At 41.2% G+C, this 24992-nt stretch overlaps 1 protein-coding gene across 1 annotated transcript in view; it reads right to left on the reverse strand.

Moving 5' to 3' along the window:
- Nucleotides 1–262: 262 nt before the first annotated feature.
- The window catches only part of traf3 (TNF receptor-associated factor 3), a 32441-nt gene continuing 7711 nt past the window's right edge, over nucleotides 263–24992 (reverse strand). Inside the window, exons 2-12 of the mRNA XM_063006978.1 lie at nucleotides 19798–20015; nucleotides 16732–16783; nucleotides 15456–15560; nucleotides 13606–13770; nucleotides 13137–13217; nucleotides 11948–12022; nucleotides 10388–10480; nucleotides 10132–10272; nucleotides 8002–8179; nucleotides 3366–3957; nucleotides 263–1254 (exon numbers count right to left, since the gene is read on the reverse strand). Of these exons, the coding sequence (XP_062863048.1) occupies nucleotides 3386–3957; nucleotides 8002–8179; nucleotides 10132–10272; nucleotides 10388–10480; nucleotides 11948–12022; nucleotides 13137–13217; nucleotides 13606–13770; nucleotides 15456–15560; nucleotides 16732–16783; nucleotides 19798–20012 (1677 nt within the window). The 5' untranslated portion in view covers nucleotides 20013–20015 and the 3' untranslated portion in view covers nucleotides 263–1254; nucleotides 3366–3385. The remainder of the gene's footprint in view (nucleotides 1255–3365; nucleotides 3958–8001; nucleotides 8180–10131; nucleotides 10273–10387; nucleotides 10481–11947; nucleotides 12023–13136; nucleotides 13218–13605; nucleotides 13771–15455; nucleotides 15561–16731; nucleotides 16784–19797; nucleotides 20016–24992) is intronic.

Consider the following 24992-nt stretch of genomic DNA (forward strand, 5'->3'; position numbering starts at 1 on the left):
ACACAAAGCTGATCCGCATATGAACTCACTTCGTGCAGGTGAAAAGATGCAGTCGGCTACTGCATACTGTATGTGTCGGAGAAGGTGTGTCAGTCTCGCTCTCCTCTATCAGGGCGGGGATCGGCATCAGTAGAGAGGAAGCATAATGCAATTGGATAATTGGATACGCTAAAAACATAATACTCGACACATTATGTTCAAAGTTAAACCTGGATTAACCTGGGTCCAGGAAGAAGCATGGAAACACTTCACACAAAAAGGGTATAGTAAAATGTTTTATATTCTTATACATTTATATAACACATTCAAGAAAATAAATTGTGCAAATATTTTTGAAAAGTGATCCGGGTTACTGAAAAATTATTGGTCAGCATGGCTGTTGGCTTTAAAGGCTAGTATTTCAAAATGTGTTAAAAAAACAATATATTCTGATGCACAGCATCCATCAACATTTAACATTACAAAAAATAATGTGTCAGAATAGTAAACACAGTCGGGAGGTTAAGTTCATGTAAGTATTGTAGATTTACATGCATAAAAAGGCTGTTACTCCAGAATGGGTGGAGCATGGTTATTGTTTAGTGCCCAACTTGCAACTTGATGCTCTGCAGCACGACTATTATCAGTACAAATAAAAATAAAAAACTATCACCATTCACACACAGTCTACACACAATATTCGTTTCTATAAAAACCCTTCAGAACGCAACACTTGTTTCAGGAAACCCCCAAATGTCTCGAATTATACTCGAATACAAAGCTTGTTCACTGAAAATAAAAGCTGATCTGCTAGCTCAGCATTCTGCAGATTATTAATTCTTACTAACTGAAATGAATTTGTTTTTTAACGGCTGTCCAAAACACCCTTAAGAATAACAGCTCAAGTATAGGAAACGCATGTATTCCTCTTTCTTTAGCTGTTCCCGCCAGCGTGGCTACCTTCTGTGCCCTATTTCTCAGTCTTTACCAGCGCAGACGTTGTATGCGTGTTTGATTAGGATCGTAAAATCCTTTTGCTCTTTCTGCTTTATCGTGAACACTGGGGTTATCCGAGACCTGCCTACCCTGGTCAATGTAACAAGCACCATCCAATCAGAGGACAGCGCAGTCTGTCTTGCATGAAACCGCGTCAATGCTTCTGCCACGTCTTAACAACCTTCAGCGCATTTGTGTTTCTTGCGTTCGTTTCTTCGGTGTTAGGTCTTCTTCCCCCCCGATCCTGTGGCCTTGTAACATCCAGATGAGCACCAGGCCCTAAGAAATGTACAAAGAAAACACAGTTAATTGCAATGTTTACAATGACGACACTGTTTGCACCTTGTTTATGCTAGTAGACTGTATGAATACTGTTACATCAAAAATCTATTGATGAATGAATTTATTTCCTATGAACTGAATGTTTATTCATTTGACAAATAATTCAACAATTTATTCATTTGACAAAACAAATACAATCCAAAGTCACTTCACGAATGCTATGGCTAGATAGCTCAGCAACCCTTTAAATACTTTGACACTTTATGATCTTACTTCATGGGTACTCGAGTGGCGCAGCGGTCTAAAGCGCTAGCCCAACATTGCTTAGAGCTCAAGCTCAAATCGCAGCTGCCCATACAGACACGATTGGCTGTGTCTGAGGCAGGGATGGTCTAGTGGGTTCCTTGTTTAAGCATGGTGCACAAGAGATGGCAGATTCACGGATAGTAGTGCATGGCTGCCTTTTGTGCAACACATTTAGGAAACCATGTGGTGCTTAAGTGAAAAAGTAAACTGCCATCACATACACTATACTGCCAAAAGTATTGGCTCGTCTGCCTTCACGCGCATATGAACTTGAGTGACATCCCATTCTTAATCCATAGGGTTTAATATAATGTCAGCCCACCCTTTGCAGCTATAACAGCTTCAACTCTTCTGGGAAGGCTTTCCACAAGGTTTAGGAGTGTGTTTATGGGAATTTTTGACCATTCTTCCAGAAGCGCATTTGTGAGGTCAGACACTGATGTTGGACGAGAAGGCCTGGCTCACAGTCTCCACTCTAATTCATCCCAAAGGTGTTCTATCAGGTTGAGGTCAGGACTCTGTATAGGCCAGTCAAGTTCTTCCACACCAAACTCACTCATCCATGTCTTTATGGACCTTGCTTTGTGCACTGGTGTGCAGTCATGTTGGAACAGGAAGGGGCCATCCCCAAACTGTTCCCACAAAGTTGGGAGCATGAAATCATCCAAAATGTCTTGGTATGCTGAAGCATTAAGAGTTCCTTTCACTGGAACTAAGGGGCCGAGCCCAAAACCTGAAAAACAAGCCCATACCATAATCCCCCCTCCACCAAACTTTACACTTGGCACAATGCAGTCAGACAAGTACCGTTCTCCTGGCAACCGCCAAACCCAGAGAAGCATGATTTGTCACTCCAGAGAACACGACTCCACTGCTCTAGAGTCCAGTGGCGGCGTGCTTTATACCACTGCATCCAAAGCTTTGCATTGCGCTTGGTGATGTAAGGCTTGGATGCAGCTGCTTGGCCATGGAAACCCATTCCAGGAAGCTCTCTACACACTGTTCTTGAGCTAATCTGAAGGCCACATGAAGCTTGGAGATCTGTAGCGATTGACCCTGCAGCAAGTTGGCGACCTCTGCGCACTATCTGCCTCAGCATCCGCTGACCCTGCTCTGTCATTATACGTGGCTTCATGGCTGAGTTGCTGTCGTTCCCAATCGCTTCCACTTTGTTATAATAGCACTGACAGTTGACTGTGGAATATTTAGTAGCGAGGAAATTTCACGACTGGACTTGTTGCACAGGTGGCATCCTATCACGGTACCACGCTGGAATTCACTGAGCTCCTGAGAGCGACCCATTCTTTCACTAATGTTTGTAGAAGCAGTCTGCATGCCTAGGTGCTTGGTTTTATACACCTGTGGCCATGGAAGTGATTGGAACACCTGAATTCAATTATTTGGATGGGTGAGTGAATACTTTTGGCAATATAGTGTAATTTAGGTTTTAAATTCAGCAGTGAGAGATATAACCAGCATAGATGACCAGAAAGCCGCAGACTATCACATGCCCCCTTGTTGGCTGCTTTCTGGCCAAACCTCAGATACAAAGACATACACTACGCTGCACAGCGAGTTCCCCCCAGATCTCAGCAGTGTCAGTTTAGCATATTAGTTGGCTGCACCACCTCATACTTTATTTTGATAATTGATTTCATACACCTGTTAGCGATAAGTGTGGCGGAAGAACTGAACTTAATTATTAGGAAGATTGTTCACAACTAACTTAAGCCCAAAATTAATAACCAAAATTAAAATAACAGTATTTAAAGCTGACTCTGAAGTGTTGATGTAATACTGACCAACGGCATCCGTCCAGGCGTCAGGGGTCTGGCAGGTCTGAGGTGTCCACTGTGACCTTAATAAAGATGGTGTCATCCTTGATGTAGGTGCCGTTCTCTAGCACAGTCTGAGCGACGAACAGCGGGCAGCCAGAAGCAATGTTCATCTCGCCCGTAGGCCGCCTGAAGCTGCTACTGTTTGGATCAGGCTTAAACGCATCCCCCAGATGCTTTCGTGCAGGACCCTGGTCCATCAACATAAGAGTTACCTTCTGGCGAAAGGGCCATGGCAGGAGCGCGTCATACTCGCCGCGCATCACCACAAAGAAGAGCGACAGGTGCGTGCCCTTGCCCATGCCGTCACCGTTCAAGTAGATACGTGCACACATTTTGTAGCCGAAGTAGCCGGTGTAGAAGGGCTGGCTGTAGAGCGAGAGGGTTTTGGAAGCCACCGCCTCCTGCTTCCTTCGCTTGTAGTCACGGATCTTCCAGATGAGCGTGCCGTTGAAGCTGGCCGTCTCCAGCACCTGCAGCTTTAAGTCCATGTCAGCCAGTCGTATGTCATGCACGCTGAGCATTTCGTCGTGTCGCGACAACTGTGTTTCAAACGATGCTGGAGAGGTACAGAGCAATGAAAAAATAGATGTCATTTTATTATTAACAGTAAAAACGAGAATATGAGAACCATTGAGAGTAATACTAAAGTGACTACATGATTTGGCAGAAAATATAACATAACAGAGAAGCATGTATGGTGTACACACCAAGGCACATTTATCGTTTTGGGTTTATTTATTTATTTATTCCTACTTATTTATGCATTTTTTTCCTTTTTCTCCCGATTTAGCATAGCCAATTAGTCTTACGCAGCTGGAAATCCCAATTGCGTTCGAGGAGGGTATATTTGCCTGCTCTACGCCCCGTCCGACATGTGGCAAGTCTCTCAAACCCTTCTTTTCCGCCTGTGCTTCGCACATGGCTAATCCACTTCTGCACAGGCGCCTTGGTCTGCTAACCAAGGTCCTTGCACAGCGTTTGAAGACCCCACCCACTTATGCCTAGTTCACACCAGAGCCGTAGATAGAGAGAGTTGCGACACTCCTTGATCTTGCCGCTACGCGGTCACGTGGTTCATGTAACCCTCCAATAGTTCCAAACAAACCCGGCGCCGTCATGTTCTCATATGTGACAGGCAGCAGTGAGTGAAATATTAAACATTAAATAATAAACATTTGTACAATTTCTGGGTATTTTCACCTGCCTTTACATTTACTGCATCTGCTTTAATATCAATTTGGTATAAGAAGTGGAAGATTGATGTTTATAATGACTTAATAGGTCGTTCTTGTTAACACACAGTACATTATATTAGCATACATTACATAATGCGATATCATTAAGTAGTAGAGACAATATACAGTACAGAGATTAGACAGTTTTTTATGTTTTGTTTTTTACATAAACTAATCTCCCTTCACTTTCCCGAGGATTCATAATAATAATCATTTTGGTTAAACACTAAGCCATGTGGCTGGATTCATAAGGTTTACCTGCACTGAATGAACAGATTCATAAACACACTACCGTACCAATACCTTTAACATTATAGTGCAGGTACATGAAATAGCATTAATTCATGTCTTATTTCATGAGTAAGTAATAATTTATTCCTACATGTAATACATGAATTAATTCATAATGAATATGCACTAGTTCATTTTGTCTAATGTAAGTGGTGGACAAGGTAAACAAACCATGTAGTTGAGTTGAAGTAGAGATATCCAAGGTAAATTATTACTCCAGTAAAAGTAGTAATAAAAGTAAAATACTCTTTACCTCCACTAAAGTACTCAACTAAATTTACCTTCAAATGTACTTAAGAATGAAAGTAAAAGTAGCATGATTTATTATGGCTCTGATGTTTTATTATCATTTCTGTAACAAGACTCTTGATTAATCAACTTTTAATTAATCAATTTTAGGTGAAAAGACTCTAGTGTCAATAATTTAGCTTAGCTGACTAAGCTAAATTCAGTTATACCTATCAATTAAGATAAACATGTAACATTTAGTGCTGAGCAAATGCTAAACAATAACAGTATTAAGTATATTAATGACATCAAATTCATTATTTTTTTAAAACAAAGCAACAAACAGCTAAAAATGCTTGATAAGTAGTGAAAATTAATGAGGCTCTATGGGATGTTTGGAACTATACAGAGCTACACAACCCGGAAGCTGCACAGAAAATATGTCCCGCCCCCTTTCCAACGGTTCCCTATGGGAGTGTCGCCACTCTGTTCTCTCTACCGCTCTGGTTTATATCAGGATACACCGGCACACACACGTAGTATTTCTGATTTGATCGTCCTCTACAAAACATAACACCCACGCTGCATTACAAAATTATTAATTAACATCCACTTTACTAAAGAACAAGCCATATACTGTTTGTGTTGCCAAATCCACTCAGATTCATTTATTTTTCCTCTTTGATTTCACGCTGCACATCAGACCACAAACACTTTGATCACTCGCTACTTGTTGACGTGCATTTTTGGACGTGGTGTCATTAAAACCCTCGTCACTTCTCACGTGTGTTTTTGTAAACAAGAAAAAAAAGGAGACCAGAGAAGCTCGCCTGCGATTCCAGTTGGTGATGGATCGTGTAGTGTGAAACCCCCTATCGCCGATCAGTCGTGTAGTGTGAAATATACACCGACTGAAAGACTCCCGAGTGCAAGAGATTCAGTCGTGTAGTGTGAACTGTACAGCGACCTGACGACTTGGAAAGTCGTGTAGTGTGAACTTGGCATTAGTTTACCACCCAGCAGACTCAGTTGCAGGGACTGCCAATTGTGCCCACTAGATGGCGCCCAGCTAACCGGGGTGTTCAGAATCTCAGCGCTTGTGTGCTTGCGGAGTATTCCACCGCGCCACCTGGACATCCTAGTTAGGGTTTATTTGTTTTCCAACACAAATTAAACATATAGTTGGACTGCATCAAGGATCAGCTCCGAGTCCTTTCTTATTTGCAATTGGCATGAACAGGCTGACGGATGAGGTTAGGCAGGAGTCTCAATGGACTGTGATGCTTGTGGGTGACACACACATGATGTGATTTGCAGCGTGAGTAGGGAGCAGGTTGAGAAGAGCCTGGAGAGATGAAGGTATGCATTGGAGAGAGGGGGACTGAAATAGTTTGTCTGAAAACCTAGTCATCCTACACATGTACCCGACAAGAAGGCTGTCTAAATTCTTAGATACCTTAAAATGCTGCCTACTAAGGTGCCTTATTTCAAAGCTAGAAACTGACTGAATAATGAGGGAGCATCCAATGCTTCCTTAGCGGTGAAGGCAATCCCATTCTCACAAAAAATGACAAATATGACAGAGGAATGCAGAGCAACAAAGTTTTTTTCAAATGTAAATAAATATTCATAGATTTTTTTTATTTGTATAAAGGTGCACAAGTGTCATTTGTTTGCAAATTCGGACCTGTCAGAGACAATTTAACCATTTTCAGTACACAAAGGGAAATGTTACCTGGCATGATAGTGGATTCTGCTGCCTCAGCCCATTGGTTCGATTGGCCTGAGGCTAACTGTGTTAGCTTAATATGCAAAAACTGCGGTGACGCAATTGCCATATTCACTGTGTAAGTAGCGCGTCTAAATAATCTGCCTCGTAAATCAATGTCTTTAGAGAGGGTTCTAATCTTAGGAAGCTGTCTAAGTAGGCAGTAGGCAACAAGGCAGCTCACTAAGTTTTCAGTTGGACCCAAAGTTAGCAGGAGTAAAATTAACAAGTGAATGAATGAGAGGGAGGGCGGTGGAAAGGTGCAGTTAAGGTGGTGGAAGTGAAGTTATATCAGGAGAAGGAAGCTGAGGATGGAGCCGCCAGACAGGAGAATGAAAGGACCAAAGAAGGACATACAGGTGAATGTTTAGGATAGGGTAAGATGTAGATGAATGATTCACGGTGGCAAACCCTACCAGGAGATGAAGAGTCAAATTCAGCACCAGTATGGGGAAGGCCTTTTTCGGTACCTGGATGGTCTACAAACTTGAGTGGCCTGAAGAAAGCCCTGACCTTTACTCGACTAAACATTTTTAGGATAAACTGGAATGCCAACTGCAAGCCAAGCTCTTGTCTAGCTGCAGTGACTAGCCTAACAAATGTTCTTTAGACTAAATTCCCAGACAGGGAGCTGTCAACCTGGCCGGGTGTCATGCAGGCACAATTGGCTGTGCCAGAGGGAGGGAGGCCGCCAGGATTCCTAACTGCTGTTGCAAATGTGATTTCTGCTTGCTGGCCAAGGTTTGGATCCTTCACAGAAGGACAGAGCCCTCCTTATGCCCCTCCTTATGTTACATAGGAAGGGGCCGTGTGATAGTCTGTGGCGCTCCTCAGACAGGGTAAAGGTGGTACAAGTGGAATATGAAAGCTATTAGGCTGAAAGAATAAAAGGGAAATGCAAAAATTGTTTATAAGTTCTTAAAAAGCCTTCTTAGAAGAGTGGAGGCTGTTATGGTAACCTAGTTTTGAATAAGCATGACAACAAGCTCATGGTCAAGCGTCCACACCTAACTCTGAATTAGAGTAAAAATCCAGGCTGCTTTTACATCATGATAGTGAATCATGAACTGGAACTCACCCATAGTGTGTGTACCGGGGCCAGTACGGGTCGAGTCGAGTGATGCGACCACAGAGCGCATGCTCTCCACAGCACCCTTCAGCGCCTCCACTTCGTCACGCATGGCCCTCAGGGGCCGCAGTTCCCGTAGCTCCAGCTCCATCTCCAGCAGCTTCTCAGAGTGGGTGCTCATCAGCTTCTGCATACACACAAACATCACAACTTCAATCCATGAAGCAAATCATACTGAGCTTCAGCCCTGATTTCACTACCAGGAACTAGAAATCGGTACTGTATACAGTTTTGTTTAATGATTTATAATAAATAATGTGTCATTCTTTACAAATCTCCTGTATATTTCTTTTATTCTAGGATATTTTAAACAATTCATCAATGCGATCACAAAGCTACAATGAAAACAAGATACAGACATAGCAGTGAAAAAAATACATTTATATTTAAAGCATTTAGGAGACTCTTTTATCCACAGTGACAAATGCAATGTAAGCAACTGAGGGTTAAGGGCCTTGCTAAAAGGCACTTGGTGGTTGTGTGGCTTGAACCATTGACCTTCTAACCACTAGTCCAGTATTGTAACCACTAAGCTACCACTGCCCAATTTTTAAAGATATTATTGTACATCTACAGCAGTTAGCAGACTATATACAATTCAAGCAATTGAATGTTTTAAGGTTAAGGGCATTGATCAGACAGTGGTGGGGCTTGAACCAGGGACCCTCTGATTACAAGTCCAGTACCTGAGCTGAGCTACCACTGACCTTCCTTAGGGTCATGGTGCTGTTTGCAAATATGTACATTTTCAATAAAGAAAAAAAATGTGAAAAATGATGTATCGGTATGTTCTATTGTAGTAACGATTGTTCCTCTTTAGCTTTTACTTTACTTTTATGTTCACATGCTAAGCGTTTTGTGATTTGCTCACAAGGCTGGATGCATACTGCCTCTTAACGCAGTGTTTAAGGCTTCCACATGATACATGGCAAAACTACTTTTTGCTGGCTGTACCGCTGAGCGGCAAGCTTGACAACAACAACACAGCATAGATAATACTGAATGACAGTATTGATTGTTATTCACATGCAGTTTAGAATGAAATGGATTTTAGTTTATATAAAGAAACTGTGGAGTGGTCGTAATGTGTAGACGTGAGTAGATAAAAACCCAGCAAAAGAATTACACCGATCAGGCATAGCATTATGACCACCGTCCTAATATTGTGTTGGTCCCGCTTTGCTGCCCTGTACACAACAAACTGTGATGCTCTGTGTATTCTGACACCTTTCTATCAGAACCAGCATTAACTTCTTCAGCAATTTGAGCTACAGTAGCTTGTTGTTGTTGAAGGCTGGCCACACGGGCCAGCCTTCACTCCCCACATGAATCAGTGAGACTTGGCCGCCCATGACCCTGTCGCCTGTCGACCACTTTTGATAGAGACTGACCACTGCAGACCGGGAACACCCCACAAGAGCTGCAGTTTTGGAGATGCTCTGACCCAGTCGTCTAGCCATCACAATTGGGTCCTTGTTAAACTCGCTCAAATCCTTACGCTTGTTCATTTTTCCTGCTTCTAACATCAACTTTGAGGATAAAATGTTCACTTGCTGCCTAATATATCCCACCCACTAACAGGTGCTGTGATGAAGAGATGATAAGTGTTATTCACTTCACCTGTCAGTGGTTATAATGTTATGCCTGTTCGGCGTTAAGTGGCTTTTAAGAAACTTAGCTGTTTCATTAAATTAAATCTTATTTAAAAGATACAAAGCCATGACTAGCAATTACAGGATTAGTAAACATGGGATTTCGGTCTAAAATGCAAACTCTGTCTCTCTGTTTCATATCTCACTAGTCCCCATGATGTATTTTTCCCATAATGCCATGCTTCTAATTTAGAACACAACAGCTCAGGGTTTTGTGAAACAGTAAGAATTAGATTCTATCTGCCATTTCTGGGTTTCACTTTTGATTATGTCATATAAACAATTCGTCTCGAAAAGTCAGTGGGTCAAAGTTCAGTCCGTCTGAACTCTGAGCGCAGCAACAAGAGGTAAAAATCTAATTTCAAAGCTGTAAACGTGCACGGTATACAGCTTATCCTGTGAATTTAGCGTAAGAGACACCTCTCACCTGCATGCTCATAAGCTTCTGCTCCAGCTGCCTGTATTTCTCTTTCATTTCTTCATACTGTACATCTACTTCAGTAAGCCGGCTGCTCAGACTGGGAAGAACCTTGTATCGTTCCAACAGCTCACTCTTAACGTCCTCTACCTACACATGTACATACACACACTTGTATTTAGATACAGCTGCATAATTGGTTCATTTTTCAAAGAAAATCTAAATGGATATTAACTATTTAAAAAAATGAATCAAGCTACTCCACCTTGGCTTCTAGCATGTTGCTTCTGGCCACCATCATCCGCAAGTGTTCTGATGCAAAGCTTGACTCGTGCTCCCTCATTTCCTGGTTTAGCCCCTGCAAAGCCATTCGTTTAAAAATAGTTCATTATTTATTTTATATTTCTGAATTATATCGTGTCTGTTTTATAAAGGCCTTTAATACACAAAAGTACAGAAACACATACATAGATGAATAATGCCTAGTTCACACTACACGATTTTTGCCCTGATTTTCGCTCGGGGATCAAAACTCGGTTCTCGATCACTATATGTGAGCTGTTCAACGACTCTATGCGAGCGGCTCGCAGACTCTAGAAAAATATCCAGCATGTTAAATATCTGGACCTGTCAGCGAGTCAAAATCCTGTAGTGTGAAAGGCATTGTGAGCAGGTTGCGAGTGGCAGCGAGTGCCAGCGAGTGCCATGTCGAACTATAGCCAATGAGAAGGCAAGATACGGGGTGAGGGGAAACCCGGGGGAGGAGTGTAAAAACGTGGGACAGGGGCATAATATGGTTTCTATCAGAATACATCAGCAAACACACAAGCTTTACAGTATTTATGACCTTATCGTTCACGCCAACCAATAACACCCACACTACATTGCAAAAAATATGTATTTACCTCCAACTCACTACAGAACAGACAATCCCTGCTGGTCGTGTATCCCAATCCACCCAGATTCTTTTATTTTTCCCACTTGCATTTATGCTGCACATCAGCGCACAAACAACTTGGATCGCTCGCTTATTGTTGACGTGTATTTTTGGACGTGGTATCATTAAACCACTCATCACTTCTCGCGTGTGTTTTCGTGACAAAGCGTAGTTTGGGAGACCAGACAGACTCGTCTGAGATTCTTCTTGATGGTAGATCGTGTAGTGTGAAACCCCTTATCGCCGATCAGTCGTGTAGTGTGAAATCCACAATGACTTAAACCACCGATTACAAGAGATCCAGTTGTGTAGTGTGAACTGTAGAGCGACCTGACAGCTCAGAAAGTCGTGTAGTGTGAACTTGGCATAACACATACTAAATTATAAATGATTGCTATGTTGTGTTTTATAACATTACAATCCTAAAATTGATCATAAAAGTATTATAATAAAGGATGTGGCTAATTTAGGTAGTAGTAAAAATGTCTCAAATGCAAACCTTCAAAGCCTGTACACATAGTACTATGATCTTTGTCACAAACCCAGCCAAAACAGGCTAAAAAAAAGCAGTGTTTTTTAAAACCACATCCCCAAATATTCTAAAATGATTTAATTAAATTGTTATTGTAATATACACAGATTACCCAAACTTTAATCAAGAGGGAAAATTCAATTTGGTTCAACTTGTGAATCAAGTACAATATGTAATGCAAGTAAAAATCTGTTTAAAGGAGAATGGTGCACTCTGGTGGTTGCCCAGAACATGTCACACACAAGGTTTTTTTTCAAAGAATTCGCCCAACTGCACCTAAACCCCAGGCTCAAAAGCTTAGTACATCTGACCCTGCATTAGATAAGCTTTTTTGTAGATGAACAATACAAACTTACTTTGTAGGTGCAACCGAAGCGAAAGAAGGAGCATGTGACTTGTGCTTTCGGACAGTCGTGCTGGTGACTTGAGAGCTGAAAAATAAAGCATAAGAGAAATCTAACTTAAATAAAGTTTGCATCCTTTGAGAATATACAAACCTATAGCATCACTTGGTGTTTTTACACAGAATATGTGTAAACAAGTGAGAAAAAATGATTTTGATGCACTTAAGCAATTTCATAATACGTGACTGATTGCGGATGGCTAACCATACATGATACTACCCTGCTTCAAACCGGTGGAGGGGTTGCATTAAAGTCTACGACTCTTCTTGATCAAAAGTGGGGGCTCTGCCATTAGGCAGGTGATGAGCGGTGCCTGGTGTCCTCCAGACGTGACGCTTGGTATTCAGGCCAAAAAGTTCAAGTTTGGTTTCATCAGACCAGAGAATCTTGTTTCTCATGGTTTGAGAGTCCTCTAGGCACTTTTTGGCAAACTCCAAGTGGGCTCTCATGTGCCGCCTGGCCACTCTACCATAAAGGCGTGATTTGTGTAGTGCTGCCTGGATGGTTGATCTTCTGATAGGTTCTCCCATCTCCACAAGGATACGCTGGAGCTCTGGTTAGTGTGACCCTCGGGTTCCTGCTTACATCCCTGACCAAGGCCTGTCTTCCCCGATTGCTCAGTTTGGCCGGGCGGCCAGGTCTAGGAAGGTTTTTGGTGGTTCCAAACTTCTTCCATTTACGAATGATGGGGGCCACCGTGCTCTTTGGGACCTGTAAAGCTGCAGCAATTTTTCTGTACCCTTCTCCAGATCTATGCCTTGACACAATCCTGTTTCTAAAGTCTGCAGATAATTCCTTTGACCCAATGGCTTGGAGTTTGCTCTGATATGCACTGTCAACTGTGGGACCTTATATAGGCAGGCGTTGGCAATCCCCAATCATGTCCAATCAATTAAATTTACCACAGGAGGACTCCAATTACATTGTAGAAACATCCCAAGTAGTATCAGTGAAAACAAAATGCACCTCAGCTCACTTGTGGGTGTCATATCAAAGGGTGTGCACACTTGTGTACATATATTTTACATTTTGATTTGTAATAAATTAGCACAAAAAATAAACTCAATCTATTGTAGAATGAGTCTGTAATGTAATAAAATGTATATTGACTGTATAATTAAACAAACACACAATAGCTTACCTCACTCCTCAGAATGGATGGGAATGAGCAATGATTAGGACATGCTACTGGAAATGCAGGACAGACTGTTTCTTTGTGCTTCTAAAACAGAAAGAGAGAAATTATAAACCATATCACTAAAGCTGCAGCCTTTATTACGAGCATGATAAGGCTGAACAGAAGTACAGAATTTCTGCAACCTCTTTTATAATCTCAGTAGCAAACAGTAAGCATTTTTTGAAACACGTAACTGATACAGGAGATTCCCCTAAAGTTCCCAACACAAACTTGAAACTAAAGTCATGGGACATTTTTAACTCCCTGGAAGGGAAATACTTAGCAGGAAGTGAGTAGTTCATTAATTACAGTCTGGGACTAACAAAGCCGTGCATTACTGTTTATGCTTTGCATATCAGTATCACAGTGTCACTAAAGTACTTTCCACTTCTTGTTCAGGTAACAGGGTGGAGCTTTGACATTGTAAAGGTACCTGTAGCTCCGTGAGGGCCATCTTCTGTTTGCAGAATTCGCAGGTGATCTCACGGTATTTGCACTTGCGGGACAAGTGGTCAGCCATGTCTTTCCTCATGATCTTCTCTTTACATTTCCCCAAAGGGCAAGGCACTTCGAAGTACTCGCACACGTTTAAGTGGTCCTGGTAGTTCAGTGAGAATGAGACAGACGGAAGGAAGAGAAAAGGAGAAGAATTGGCTGTCAGAAAAATGAATGGCACTAAAAATCCATTGATGTTGATTTGTTTGTATTTTTTATAATAGTTTTTATTATATTATATAGTAAACGTTTTGTAGCATCTCATCATTTCACAAGCTGGTCAATTTAGGATGCAATTTGCATGGCTAATATTGTCATGTGCATGAGTGAAGCTCTGCCTATTGATACATTTTCCTTTTTTTTGGCTCTTTCATATCAGCAATAACTATGCAATAACCCTCTTGCTCGGTTTGTGTTCCCTGAGACCCCACAGCCTCTTCAACAGCTCACAAAATATATAGGGTCTTAGAAGTCATTGCTAAAATACTGTACATGATTAAAGGAAATAGATTTTGGGTCAGGAAAACATTGGGCGCAGGGCTGAAAAAACTTGGACAGAGGGCCAATCCATCGCAGGGCTTCGATCATTTCCCCCAGACATAGCCAATCATGTCTGTGTAGACGCCCGGGCAGATCTCAGCAGTGGAGGAATAGCTTTATAGACCCCTGTGGCAACTGAGCACCCATCACTTAATATGTTGTTACTGTATTTATTATTTTTAAATACTTATTCTATTTATGCAATTACCCTTTTCCTCCCAATCTAGTCATATTTACACCAATTACCCAGTTGTATCTTCTCCACTGCTGTAGGCACATACCCTGTCAGACAAGGGCCGTAACACACGCCCCTCAGACACTGTGCTTTTCTTTCCCTCTATTTCTACAGACTGATCTTTATTATTTCCATCTCCTTACAGGCACCATCAACCAGCCAGCAAACTTAATGTCATAAGTGCAGCAGCAATGAGCAATCCCTTTGGCCTGCCCACCCTTAGACACAACCAATCATGTCTGTGTGGGTGCCCCGCTGGCACCTAAAGCAGAGCTGAGATCTAATGTAGTCCTTATGCCTAGTTCCCACTACATGATTTTTGCTAGATATCGGCTGGCTATGTGTGAACTGTTCAACAACTCGATCCAAACGGCCCGCAGAGCTCTCGCAGACTGAAGAAAAATATCTAGCATGTTAAATATCTGGACCTGTCTGCAACTCAAAATCATGTAGTGTGAAAGGTGTTGCGAGCAGGTTGTAATTGCTATGAATGCAAAATACAGAAGAGAAACCCTGGGGGAGGAGTTGTAAATATGTGGAACAGGGGCATAATATAGTTAATATGAAAATACATCGGCACACACAAGCCTTAAAGTATTTTTGACTTGAATGCCAAATCATAATACCAACACTGCATTGCAAAAAAAGATGTATTATATTCTTTATCCAACTCTGTCTGCAGAAGAGACAATCCCTGCTGGTCGCGTAGCCAAACCCACTCCTTCACCCAGATTCATTTATTTTTCCTACTTGCTTTTACGCTACACATCAGCGCTCAAACAACTTTGATCGTTGGCTTCCTGCTGACGTAGTTTGGGAGATCAGACAGACTCGTTCGAGATTCCTCCTGGTGATAGATCGTGTAATGTGTGACCCCCTGTCGCCAATCAGTTGTTTAGTGTGAACTGTACAGCCATCTGAACAACTTGAAAGTCGTGTAGTGTGAAATTGTAATTTTTTGTTAGTGTATGTTTATAGAAAAGTGTAAAACTAAAATGTATTAAGAAACTTACCATAACCTGCTGTAAACTCATTTGTTCTTTACAACCGTTTTTTGCACTCCGGCAGTAGACCTTTAGAGTCATGATCTCTCTATTGCAGCAGACGTCACGAAATATCTGGCCATGAAAAATCAAAGTTAGTGATTAGTCACTCTACTTGCTATTTAGTGTACACTGGATCTGTTCAAAGGTATAATGGTAAAATCTATTGGTTGAGCACAGGAGTTTGCCATGTTAGTTCTTAAAGAATGCAGGACCCAGGCCTATAACTGTTTTTATAGAGTGCCAATAAAGCTGTTTAAATAAAAGCCAATTTATGCAAAGATTTTCATTGTTTTTTCCCCCCAGTTTTTGTCCCCATCTAGTCATATCCAATTATCTGATCACCTGGGTCCACATTTCGCTTCCTCTGCTGCTGCTGACCTCCACTCCTGACAGAGGAGCGCTGTGACTAACACACACACCCTTCAACACATGTGCAGTAGCTGACTGCTTCTTTTGAACCTGCACAAGGCTAGTTAATAAAGAGATCTTCATCGTGCATCGTTCAGAGTGCAGGTGTCATCGATCAGCCAGCAACATTTATGAGAAATCCCCTCCGGCATTCCCACCCTCTGAAAAGCCAATGGCTGCGTCCGAAATCGCATACTTAAACAGTATGTACTAGATTCAAGGAAGTATACACTACTCAACTGGTAAAGCAGTACATTCTTTCAGTACGCAAGTGTGCAGTATGCATGCAGCCTCATACGTACTACATCCGCCATCGTACCAACGTCACATGATGCATGACGTCTCATCACCACAGTTATAACAATTTTAACAAAATGTATTTTGTCGTTCTCGACAAAGCTTTTCATAACATTATTCAGGGTTGTACTAAATCATAACGTTTGTCTTACTCCGCTTTCCGCCATCTTTCTTCTTCGCTACGAACGCCTTTGCAGCTCCAGTTGAATTATGGGATAGATTATCGGACCGTAAGTGCATCGTTTGCATACTCAAAAATTGCTGTCCAGACAGTAGGTCATCCTGGTACTTTTCGCATACTGTTTAATGTATACTACGTATTCGGACATACTAACCGCGCTTTCGGACACAGCCAATCATTGTCCGTATAGACGCCCAGCCTGCAGGTAGCAGAGCTGAGATCTGAACTGGTGTGCTTGCATGTTTTATGGCTGCCCCACCTGAGTGCCAGATTTTCATTGTTTTTATTAAGAACAATAAAAATGTTTACCATTCCACCTTTAAACTTTGATAATGCCTATAACAGGGCAATGCTTACTTTTTCCTCAAATAATGGCTCCATGTCAGCTGGACAGACTGGGTTTGGTTTACTGAAGAAGAAAAAAAAAAGAAATCAAAATCAAATCACTTAGCTGTTCATATCCTGTGCACATTTTAAATCCAGTTAACAAAAAACATATCTAGTAGCATTACACTGTTACAACTTCTGTGTTAGTGATTTTTCATGTTTACATTACTGGATGCAAATTGTAATGGTATAACAAGCAAAATGCAGATTCCAGCCCAGCATTCATATTTATTAAATACCCCTAGGGCTGGACGATATGGCTAAAATTTATATCACGATATAACTCCTAATTCCGATATCAATATGAATAATACAAATGTTAGAAAAACTGCCAGGAACACCAACATTGAAAGGCTGTACCTGCAAACCTCTGAAAAATGTATTTGCAAAGTCTATGAAATCTCACCCTTTACAACTACATAATATTTTAGAAAAAAAAAAAAAAAAAAAAAAAATAATAATAATAATAATAATAATAATAATACAAATAAATTAGCTTTCACCTTTTACTTGTATTCAGCATTTGTATACAGACAAAAACACGACATCATTCTCAAATAAACATAAGCTTTGACAATATATAATATAATATATTAACATATGTCTTCACCAGAGGTGGAAAGAGTACTAAAATATTGTACTCAAGTAAAAGTACTATTACTTCAATGAATTTTTACTTAAGTACGAGTAAAGTTACTAGTCTAAAAATCTACTCAAGTAAAAGGTAACTCATTTAAAATGTACTCAGAGTAAACGTTACTTAGTTACTTTATTAACAGCGGGGGGGGGGGGGGGGGGGGGGGTCTCTTCTGTGTAATGCAAACAGGACAAGTGGATATAAATCTCACAATAGTTGTTTTTAATTGAAATATAATAGAAGAAACATGTTGATACAACATTTAAAACATTTAGGGATGTGTAATGTGTCATTTTAGTCCCATAAAACTTTTTCAAACTGTATAACCACTAGTGATGTGTCGTAGAATTATTTGAATCTATTGAACGGCCCTTTAAACTGAAATAAAGGAATCGATTCGCGCTTCTGGGAGTCGTTATGTATATATACGGCTCTTTAAAAGGAACCGAGACAAAAGATCCGACTCCCCGTCGCAGAATTCACTGCAGCAGTTTCCCAGACGCGATTTCTTTAGCATTTATTATTTTACTCAGTAACGGATCTTATTTAAAATGTAGCGAATTACAATTCTTAATACAAAACATACTTAAGTAAAAGTAAAATTACAGGCTGTGAAATCTACTTTAAAAAGTATAAGTACACAAAAAACTAAAAAGTACACTCAATTACAGTAACACGAGTAAATGTAATTCGTTACTTTCCACCTCTGGTCTTAACTAACTTTAATCCACAACATGGACTGATTATTATTTGTATGTAAACATTTTCGAACAGAAGTGCTCAACCAGGATAAATAATATAAAAAGTGCTTAAGAGTTGCTGCAGCAGATGATGTGCTTAAAGAATACAGAAAAAAAGAGTCTAGTCTTTCCTCTCTTATCAACTATTTCTACTGCTTCTTTTTTAACTGTGGATGCTCGTTCACTCACAGCTGTTGAACTAATTTTGCCGCTACTATCCACCGTGTTGTAGCGGAGTGTAATCAGAGCGGTAACGCTGAGCACTAGCTTCGTGCCTGTGGCATACGTCATCACGCACTGACGTATGCATATCGATCGAATTTGTTTAAAAATCATATCAGCGTTATTGAAACATTTTCTATCGCGATATATATCGATATCGAATTATTGTCCAGCACTAAATACCCCTCAGATTTGACACAGACAGCCTTTACCATTTTTAAGTGAAGCTAATAGCCTCTTACCACGTCAACTCTCTCAAGATCTTTCATGAGACATGGCGGGAGCTTACCCAGAAACAGTGGGTGCACGGTGGGGATACACCACGGAAAGGGAGTCAGTTCATCTCAAGGCATCTGACGATTACCCATTCACTCCCCTACACATAGGGGCAATTTAGAGTAGGCAGTCCTGCTTAATCGGAAGTACCCAGAAGTTACATTTCTCACAGATAGGAATGAACCCTTTACCCCATGATTTTGGAGTTTGAACTTTTTCTCCAACACCACCAGACCCCCAGCCACTCATGTATGCACCCATCTGTCTGATAGCACAGCTTAAGAGTCCATTTCCACTAAATGGCTGGCCAATTTTTTATGCTCACTTTTTTCTTCTTTCGGGTGCTCCTTTATTTGTGGTTGCCACAACCAATCATTCTGATCCGAATCCCTGATTTGGCACAGTTTTTACACCAAATGCCCTTCCTGATGCCAAACTTATCTTTCTCCAAGCTTAGAACTGGCACTAAGAGTGCACTGACAAGTGCACCTCCCAATGGCTAGTCTGTTCAACCCAACTCCACCCCCCACCTCCAACACATAGCATTTACATTTTTGGCATTTAGCAGATGCTTTTATCCAATGCGACTTGATATGATATGAACTATATGCTTAGTATACAATCGGCTCAGTGGGTAGCACTGTCGCCTCACACCAAGAAGGACATGGGTTTGATCCCCATGTGGGGTGGTGTCTGCATGGGTTTCCTCCTGGAGCTCCGGTTTCCTCCCACAGTCCAAAGACATGCAAGTGAGGTGAATTGTAGACAAAATTGTCCATGACTGTGTTTGACATTAAACTTGTGAACTGATGAATCTTGTGTAATGAGTAACTACCGTTCCTGTCATGAATATAACCAAAGTGTAAAACATGATGTTGAAATCCTAATAAACAAACAAACAAATAGTATACAATCTAAGCAACTGAGGGTTAAGAACCTTGCTCAAGAGCCCAACAGTGCCAACCAGGGGCTTAAACAGGTAACCTTCAGATTACTGGTCCAGTACATTAACCACTAGGCTACAGCTGCCTGTCATAGCCAATCATCTCCTTGTAGACATCGGACTGTCTGACCCGTCATGCTACCAAGAGCACGTTTTTTATGTTTGTGGCTACATGTTGTAATTCTGTACAATGGTGGCAGAATAAAATGAGTCCAAACCTGAGCAGCTGGTTAATGCAGCTCTCACAGAAGCGATGTCCACACTCGGTCTGACGCGGATTACATAGCACCATGTGGCAGTATTCGCAGCAGTACTTTGGCTCAGGTGGCATAACAAAGTGATCCAAAAAGCCACCACGTGGCGGGAAGAAAGACTGCTGCTGCTGCAGTGCGATCTGCTGCTCCCGCCCATCCACACCGCGCACCGAGGACATGACCTGCACCAAAACAGAGACAAGAGAGAGAGAAAAAAAGAGTTTCATTTTATGCATGCGGGAAGTCCCTGGTACATTGGCCTTAGTCCCTTATTGAAAATGTATGGTGTAGCATGAAGAGGAGAATCAGACAATGACCACAGACTGTTGAGCAGCTAAAGTCTCATATCAGGCAAGAATGGACAAAAACCCCACTGGCAAAACTGCAACAGTTAGTGTCCTCAGTGTGAATCATTAAAAAGTCATATTATATGAAAGGACAGAGGGGAAAACACGCCTTTGTCCCAACTTCTTTGGAGTGTGTTGCATGCATCAAATGTTTCTATTTACAAAACCCAATACAACTGACCAGTGAAAACTTTAGAAATCTTTTCCTTCTACTTTTATCAGTTATATAAAGTTTCAAGAGAATGAACAAATCACAGATTCTTTAACAATACGTCTCAACATTTTTGGAAATGGGGTTTGTACATATGAAAAAAAAACTAGTGCCTAGAGGGAAAAGGTTCAAGGCAAGGCTGATAACCATGTGTGTAAAAAGGTTGGAGGGGGAAAACCACGTACAGTTCTTAAGGAATTGTAATTGTAGAACACAGCATTTAAAATAATGATGTGCTTAACTAAATACACACATCCATTCATCCAGTTAAATGGGTAATGGCTTCATCTTATTGGTCCAAAACTAAATTCTACATAATAGCAAAGCATGAAGCAATTTCAGCCGGGCATGAAGTTTTTGGAAAGTTTATAAAAGTCTCTTACTGACAAGGCTTTGTTTTTTATTTGTAAGCAGTCAGTCTGGTCTGTTGGAAAAGCGCCAGATATATCCACCGCAGATGACACCCAGGTATGAAATAGCGCAGCATTTTTACCCTGCAGTCATGTCGAAGGGTGCGGAGTCAAACTGCAATTGCAATACACAACTTGGCACAATGCAAGGTGAAATGAGGCATGAAAAGTTCTATTTGTAATTGATCAAGCTTCATCCTAGTCAGCAGAATCATAGCCAGAGTCAGAGTGTGATCATTTACTAATAACAAAGCAAAATGTTTATACAGGTATGTGTCACATGATGCCTGTACTTGCAGCGTCCAACTGCTTGTACATCCGAGGTCCCATGAGGTTATTACAGAGTTCATCAATCCCTGATTGAAGAACAGGACAAAGTAGCTTCCTGCATACAACACAATATCTTGGCTTTTTAGTCAATACAGGTCATACTACAGTATCCCATACAGTGGTACCTTTGTAACTCAATATCTTTGAAACTCAGCGCCCTTCGTTGAGAAATTTGCACCCTTAAACTTAATGTGTTCAGTTTTGGTTTTAAAAATGTATTTATTTAATTCCAAATTAACAATGAACAGTCGCTTTGTTCAGTGCTCGGCTTGAGCGGTGTGGTAAAACGTCATCAAAGTGTGCATATGAGACGAATCTGCATTTGTGTGGAATAACCGTCAGATTCACTCTGAAGCTCCACATGTATTGTTTGCTTCCTCCTGTTTCACTTTTAAACTTGTGTTATAGCTCAGGGTTCTGAGAAATTGTAAGAATCAGCTTTTTATTTCAGTGTTTTTATATTAGATGTGTTGTTTTCAGTGTATAAGTGTCAAAAACAACCCCATTATTTTACATGAGCCTAACATATATGCAAGTCCACAGGACCATGGAACGCATTAACAGGTTTCACATAAAACCTTATGGAAAAAAAATACCTTGAAACTCAACGACCAGCCCCAGAACCAACTGACGTTGAGTTTCAAGATACCACTGTATAATTTTGCTTTATAGGTATATAGTACAATGTTCGCACAACATCTAACTCACATAACGCCTTTCCACACAATGTATTGTAGCTGCACATCTGTATACCTGAACATTTTGGAGGGGGGGGGGGTTTGGTAGGAATTGTGAATTTTTTCTTGTGTGTTTTAAAATTTCTGAGCTTTACGTCTTAAATCAATGAAAGCAGCTTGAAATTTCTGTGTTTTTTTGTCAATACATTTACATTTGAAGCATTTAGCCGACACTTTTATCCAAAGCAACGTACATCATCACCAAACACAATTCAAGCAATTGAGAGTTAAGGGCCTTGCGCAGGGGGCCAACAGTGGCAACTGCTCACTAGAATATTACTGACGGAAACCTTAGCATTACATTGGGAAAACAAAGATGAGGCAACATTCAGAAATAACATAGCAATGTACAATGCACTGTTACTTAATTGTGGTTTATTTATAAAAATTAAATGAAAGTGAAAAAAAAAGAAAATCCCACATTTTTCATCATGTAAAATTACCAGAAGTTTGTGTGGTTGCTGCTGGCTGATATCAACCGTGTTAGCAGTGAACGCTAAAATCAGGTGACAGATCCCGTCAAGCAGATCTGCTACAATCGTTCATCTTGAAGCAGTAGTAGTAGTAGTAGTAGTAGTAGTAGTATAAAACCCATGAGCTCTAAACAGGTTTTTCTACTCCCACACAAGCTTAAATCTGCCTGGTACCAAAGTGCAGAGCCAAAAAAGTCGTCCAACTACAGTAATAACAACCTGCCACAACATGAGAATAGAAAATATGCTGGAATATGTTCAACAGTGGAAAAAAATCAAGAACATTCAACAATAAGCACGACAATAAAAGCCAGCACGCACAATAACTGACTGCAGTTTTTAAAAGAATTGGCAGAGAAAAAAACATCCTGGATAAGTGCTGCTAAAATATGAAGCCCTGAACAGAACTTGTTGGAAAAAAGGTAAGCATAAAATGCAGGCCCTGTTTCAACACACCTAATTATAACCTACAATGACAACATGGTCTTCTTGTGTTAATAACACCCTGAACATTTCCATATGAAATGAGAATGACAGCGATTATGATTATCATATTCAGCTGTATTTCATTGTAAACACTCTACCATTTACACAGTCATGGTCACAGTGTGATAGCACTGATTTATCTGGTGTTAATGGAGATCTCATTTTTTTATTCTTGGCCGCTTTATCCACAAACTCTTCACTGCATCTTCTTCTTCTTTAATATACAGGGGTTGGACAAAATAACTGAAACACCTGGTTTTAGACCACAATAATTTATTAGTATGGTGTAGGGCCTCCTTTTGCGGCCAATACAGCGTCGATTCGTCTTGGAAATGACATATACAAGTCCTGCACAGTGGTCAGAGGGATTTTAAGCCATTCTTCTTGCAGGATAGTGGCCAGGTCACTACGTGATGCTGGTGGAGGAAAACGTTTCCTGACTCGCTTCTCCAAAACACCCCAAAGTGGCTCAATAATATTTAGATCTGGTGACTGTGCAGGCCATGGGAGATGTTCAACTTCACTTTCATGTTCATCAAACCAATCTTTCACCAGTCTTGCTGTGTGTATTGGTGCATTGTCATCCTGATACACGGCACCGCCTTCAGGATACAATGTTTGAACCATTGGATGCACATGGTCCTCCAGAATGGTTCGGTAGTCCTTGGCAGTGACGCGCCCATCTAGCACAAGTATTGGGCCAAGGGAATGCCATGATATGGCAGCCCAAACCATCACTGATCCACCCCCATGCTGCACTCTGGGCATGCAACAGTCTGGGTGGTACGCTTCTTTGGGGCTTCTCCACACCGTAACTCTCCCGGATGTGGGGAAAACAGTAAAGGTGGACTCATCAGAGAACAATACATGTTTCACATTGTCCACAGCCCAAGATTTGCGCTCCTTGCACCATTGAAACCGACGTTTGGCATTGGCACGAGTGACCAAAGGTTTGGCTATAGCAGCCCGGCCGTGTATATTGACCCTGTGGAGCTCCCGACGGACAGTTCTGGTGGAAACAGGAGAGTTGAGGTGCACATTTAATTCTGCCGTGATTTCAACAGCGAGTTTCGAACCAAGGAGTTCAGAATCTCCGCACTGGCGCACTAGCGGAATATCCCGCTGTGCCACCTGGGTGGCATGCACTTTTGATGAGATCCAAAGTTTAAATCTTAGTGCTGCTATGGGCCGGACGGGGGTCTGCACAGACATGATTTGCATATGTTCTTGAGGGGGGGAGGGGGTGGTGGCATTAGAAGTCTGTTCTTAGTGCCGGTTCCAAGCACAGTTCCAAAAAGGGCATCCAGCATAAAAGCAGTCCCAAATCCCAAAGGTATGTGGAGCAACAACAAAAAATTTGTTTATGTTTTGCTGATACAATAAGCTATTTAGTCTCAGTTGCTTAAATGTCTATATATGGTCATTCAAACTGTAATAAAATTCTTATTTCTAATCTACTATAATAATATGGTTATACAATATAGGCACTCAGATTGCACAGCTGCTAACACACCAATGCAAAGTGTTCATACTCTTAAATACGAATCTCAGCAGAACTACCGACCAAGGCAAACACAAATGACCGTGTTTGAGGGAAGGAAGGTCAGCCGGGGTCTCTTCCAGCTGCCGCAACGATATGACATCTGCGAGACTGGGCAAGGTGCAGACTGGACACATGTCAAATATGTATGTCGTGATCTGGCTCTCCTTGATCGGATCGGGGGTTGTGCAGAGGGCAGCGGATTTACAATCAGGAATCGAATCTCATTAGATTGGGAGATAAAGGGGAGGGGGGGCACATTAGGGTTAAAAAAAAGTCTTACAGCATAAATACAAATATAAAACTTACATAAAACTTGAATTTAAAACAATGTTTACTAAAAATTAATGCATTTATAAAGGTTTTATAGCCTGGATTTAAAGACACAATTAGTTGCAGGATCCAAAATGACATACTCAGGTGCCAGAGTCAGGCGCTCTACTGCAGCCCAATATGAAGACTTGTCTGCCAGTTGGACACTTGGTCAAGTGAAAAGACAAACGCCTAAGTTCAACCAACGTAAATGCTATGTGAATCCTTGATATAACGCATACACTAACGTTTTACTGTGCACACACAGGTTTACAGCACGTCAGACATGGAAGCTACCTAACTGCTCCTCCAT

Source organism: Trichomycterus rosablanca, chromosome 13 (assembly GCF_030014385.1).
Source record: "Trichomycterus rosablanca isolate fTriRos1 chromosome 13, fTriRos1.hap1, whole genome shotgun sequence".
In the NCBI taxonomy this organism is placed as follows: Eukaryota; Metazoa; Chordata; class Actinopteri; order Siluriformes; family Trichomycteridae; genus Trichomycterus; species Trichomycterus rosablanca.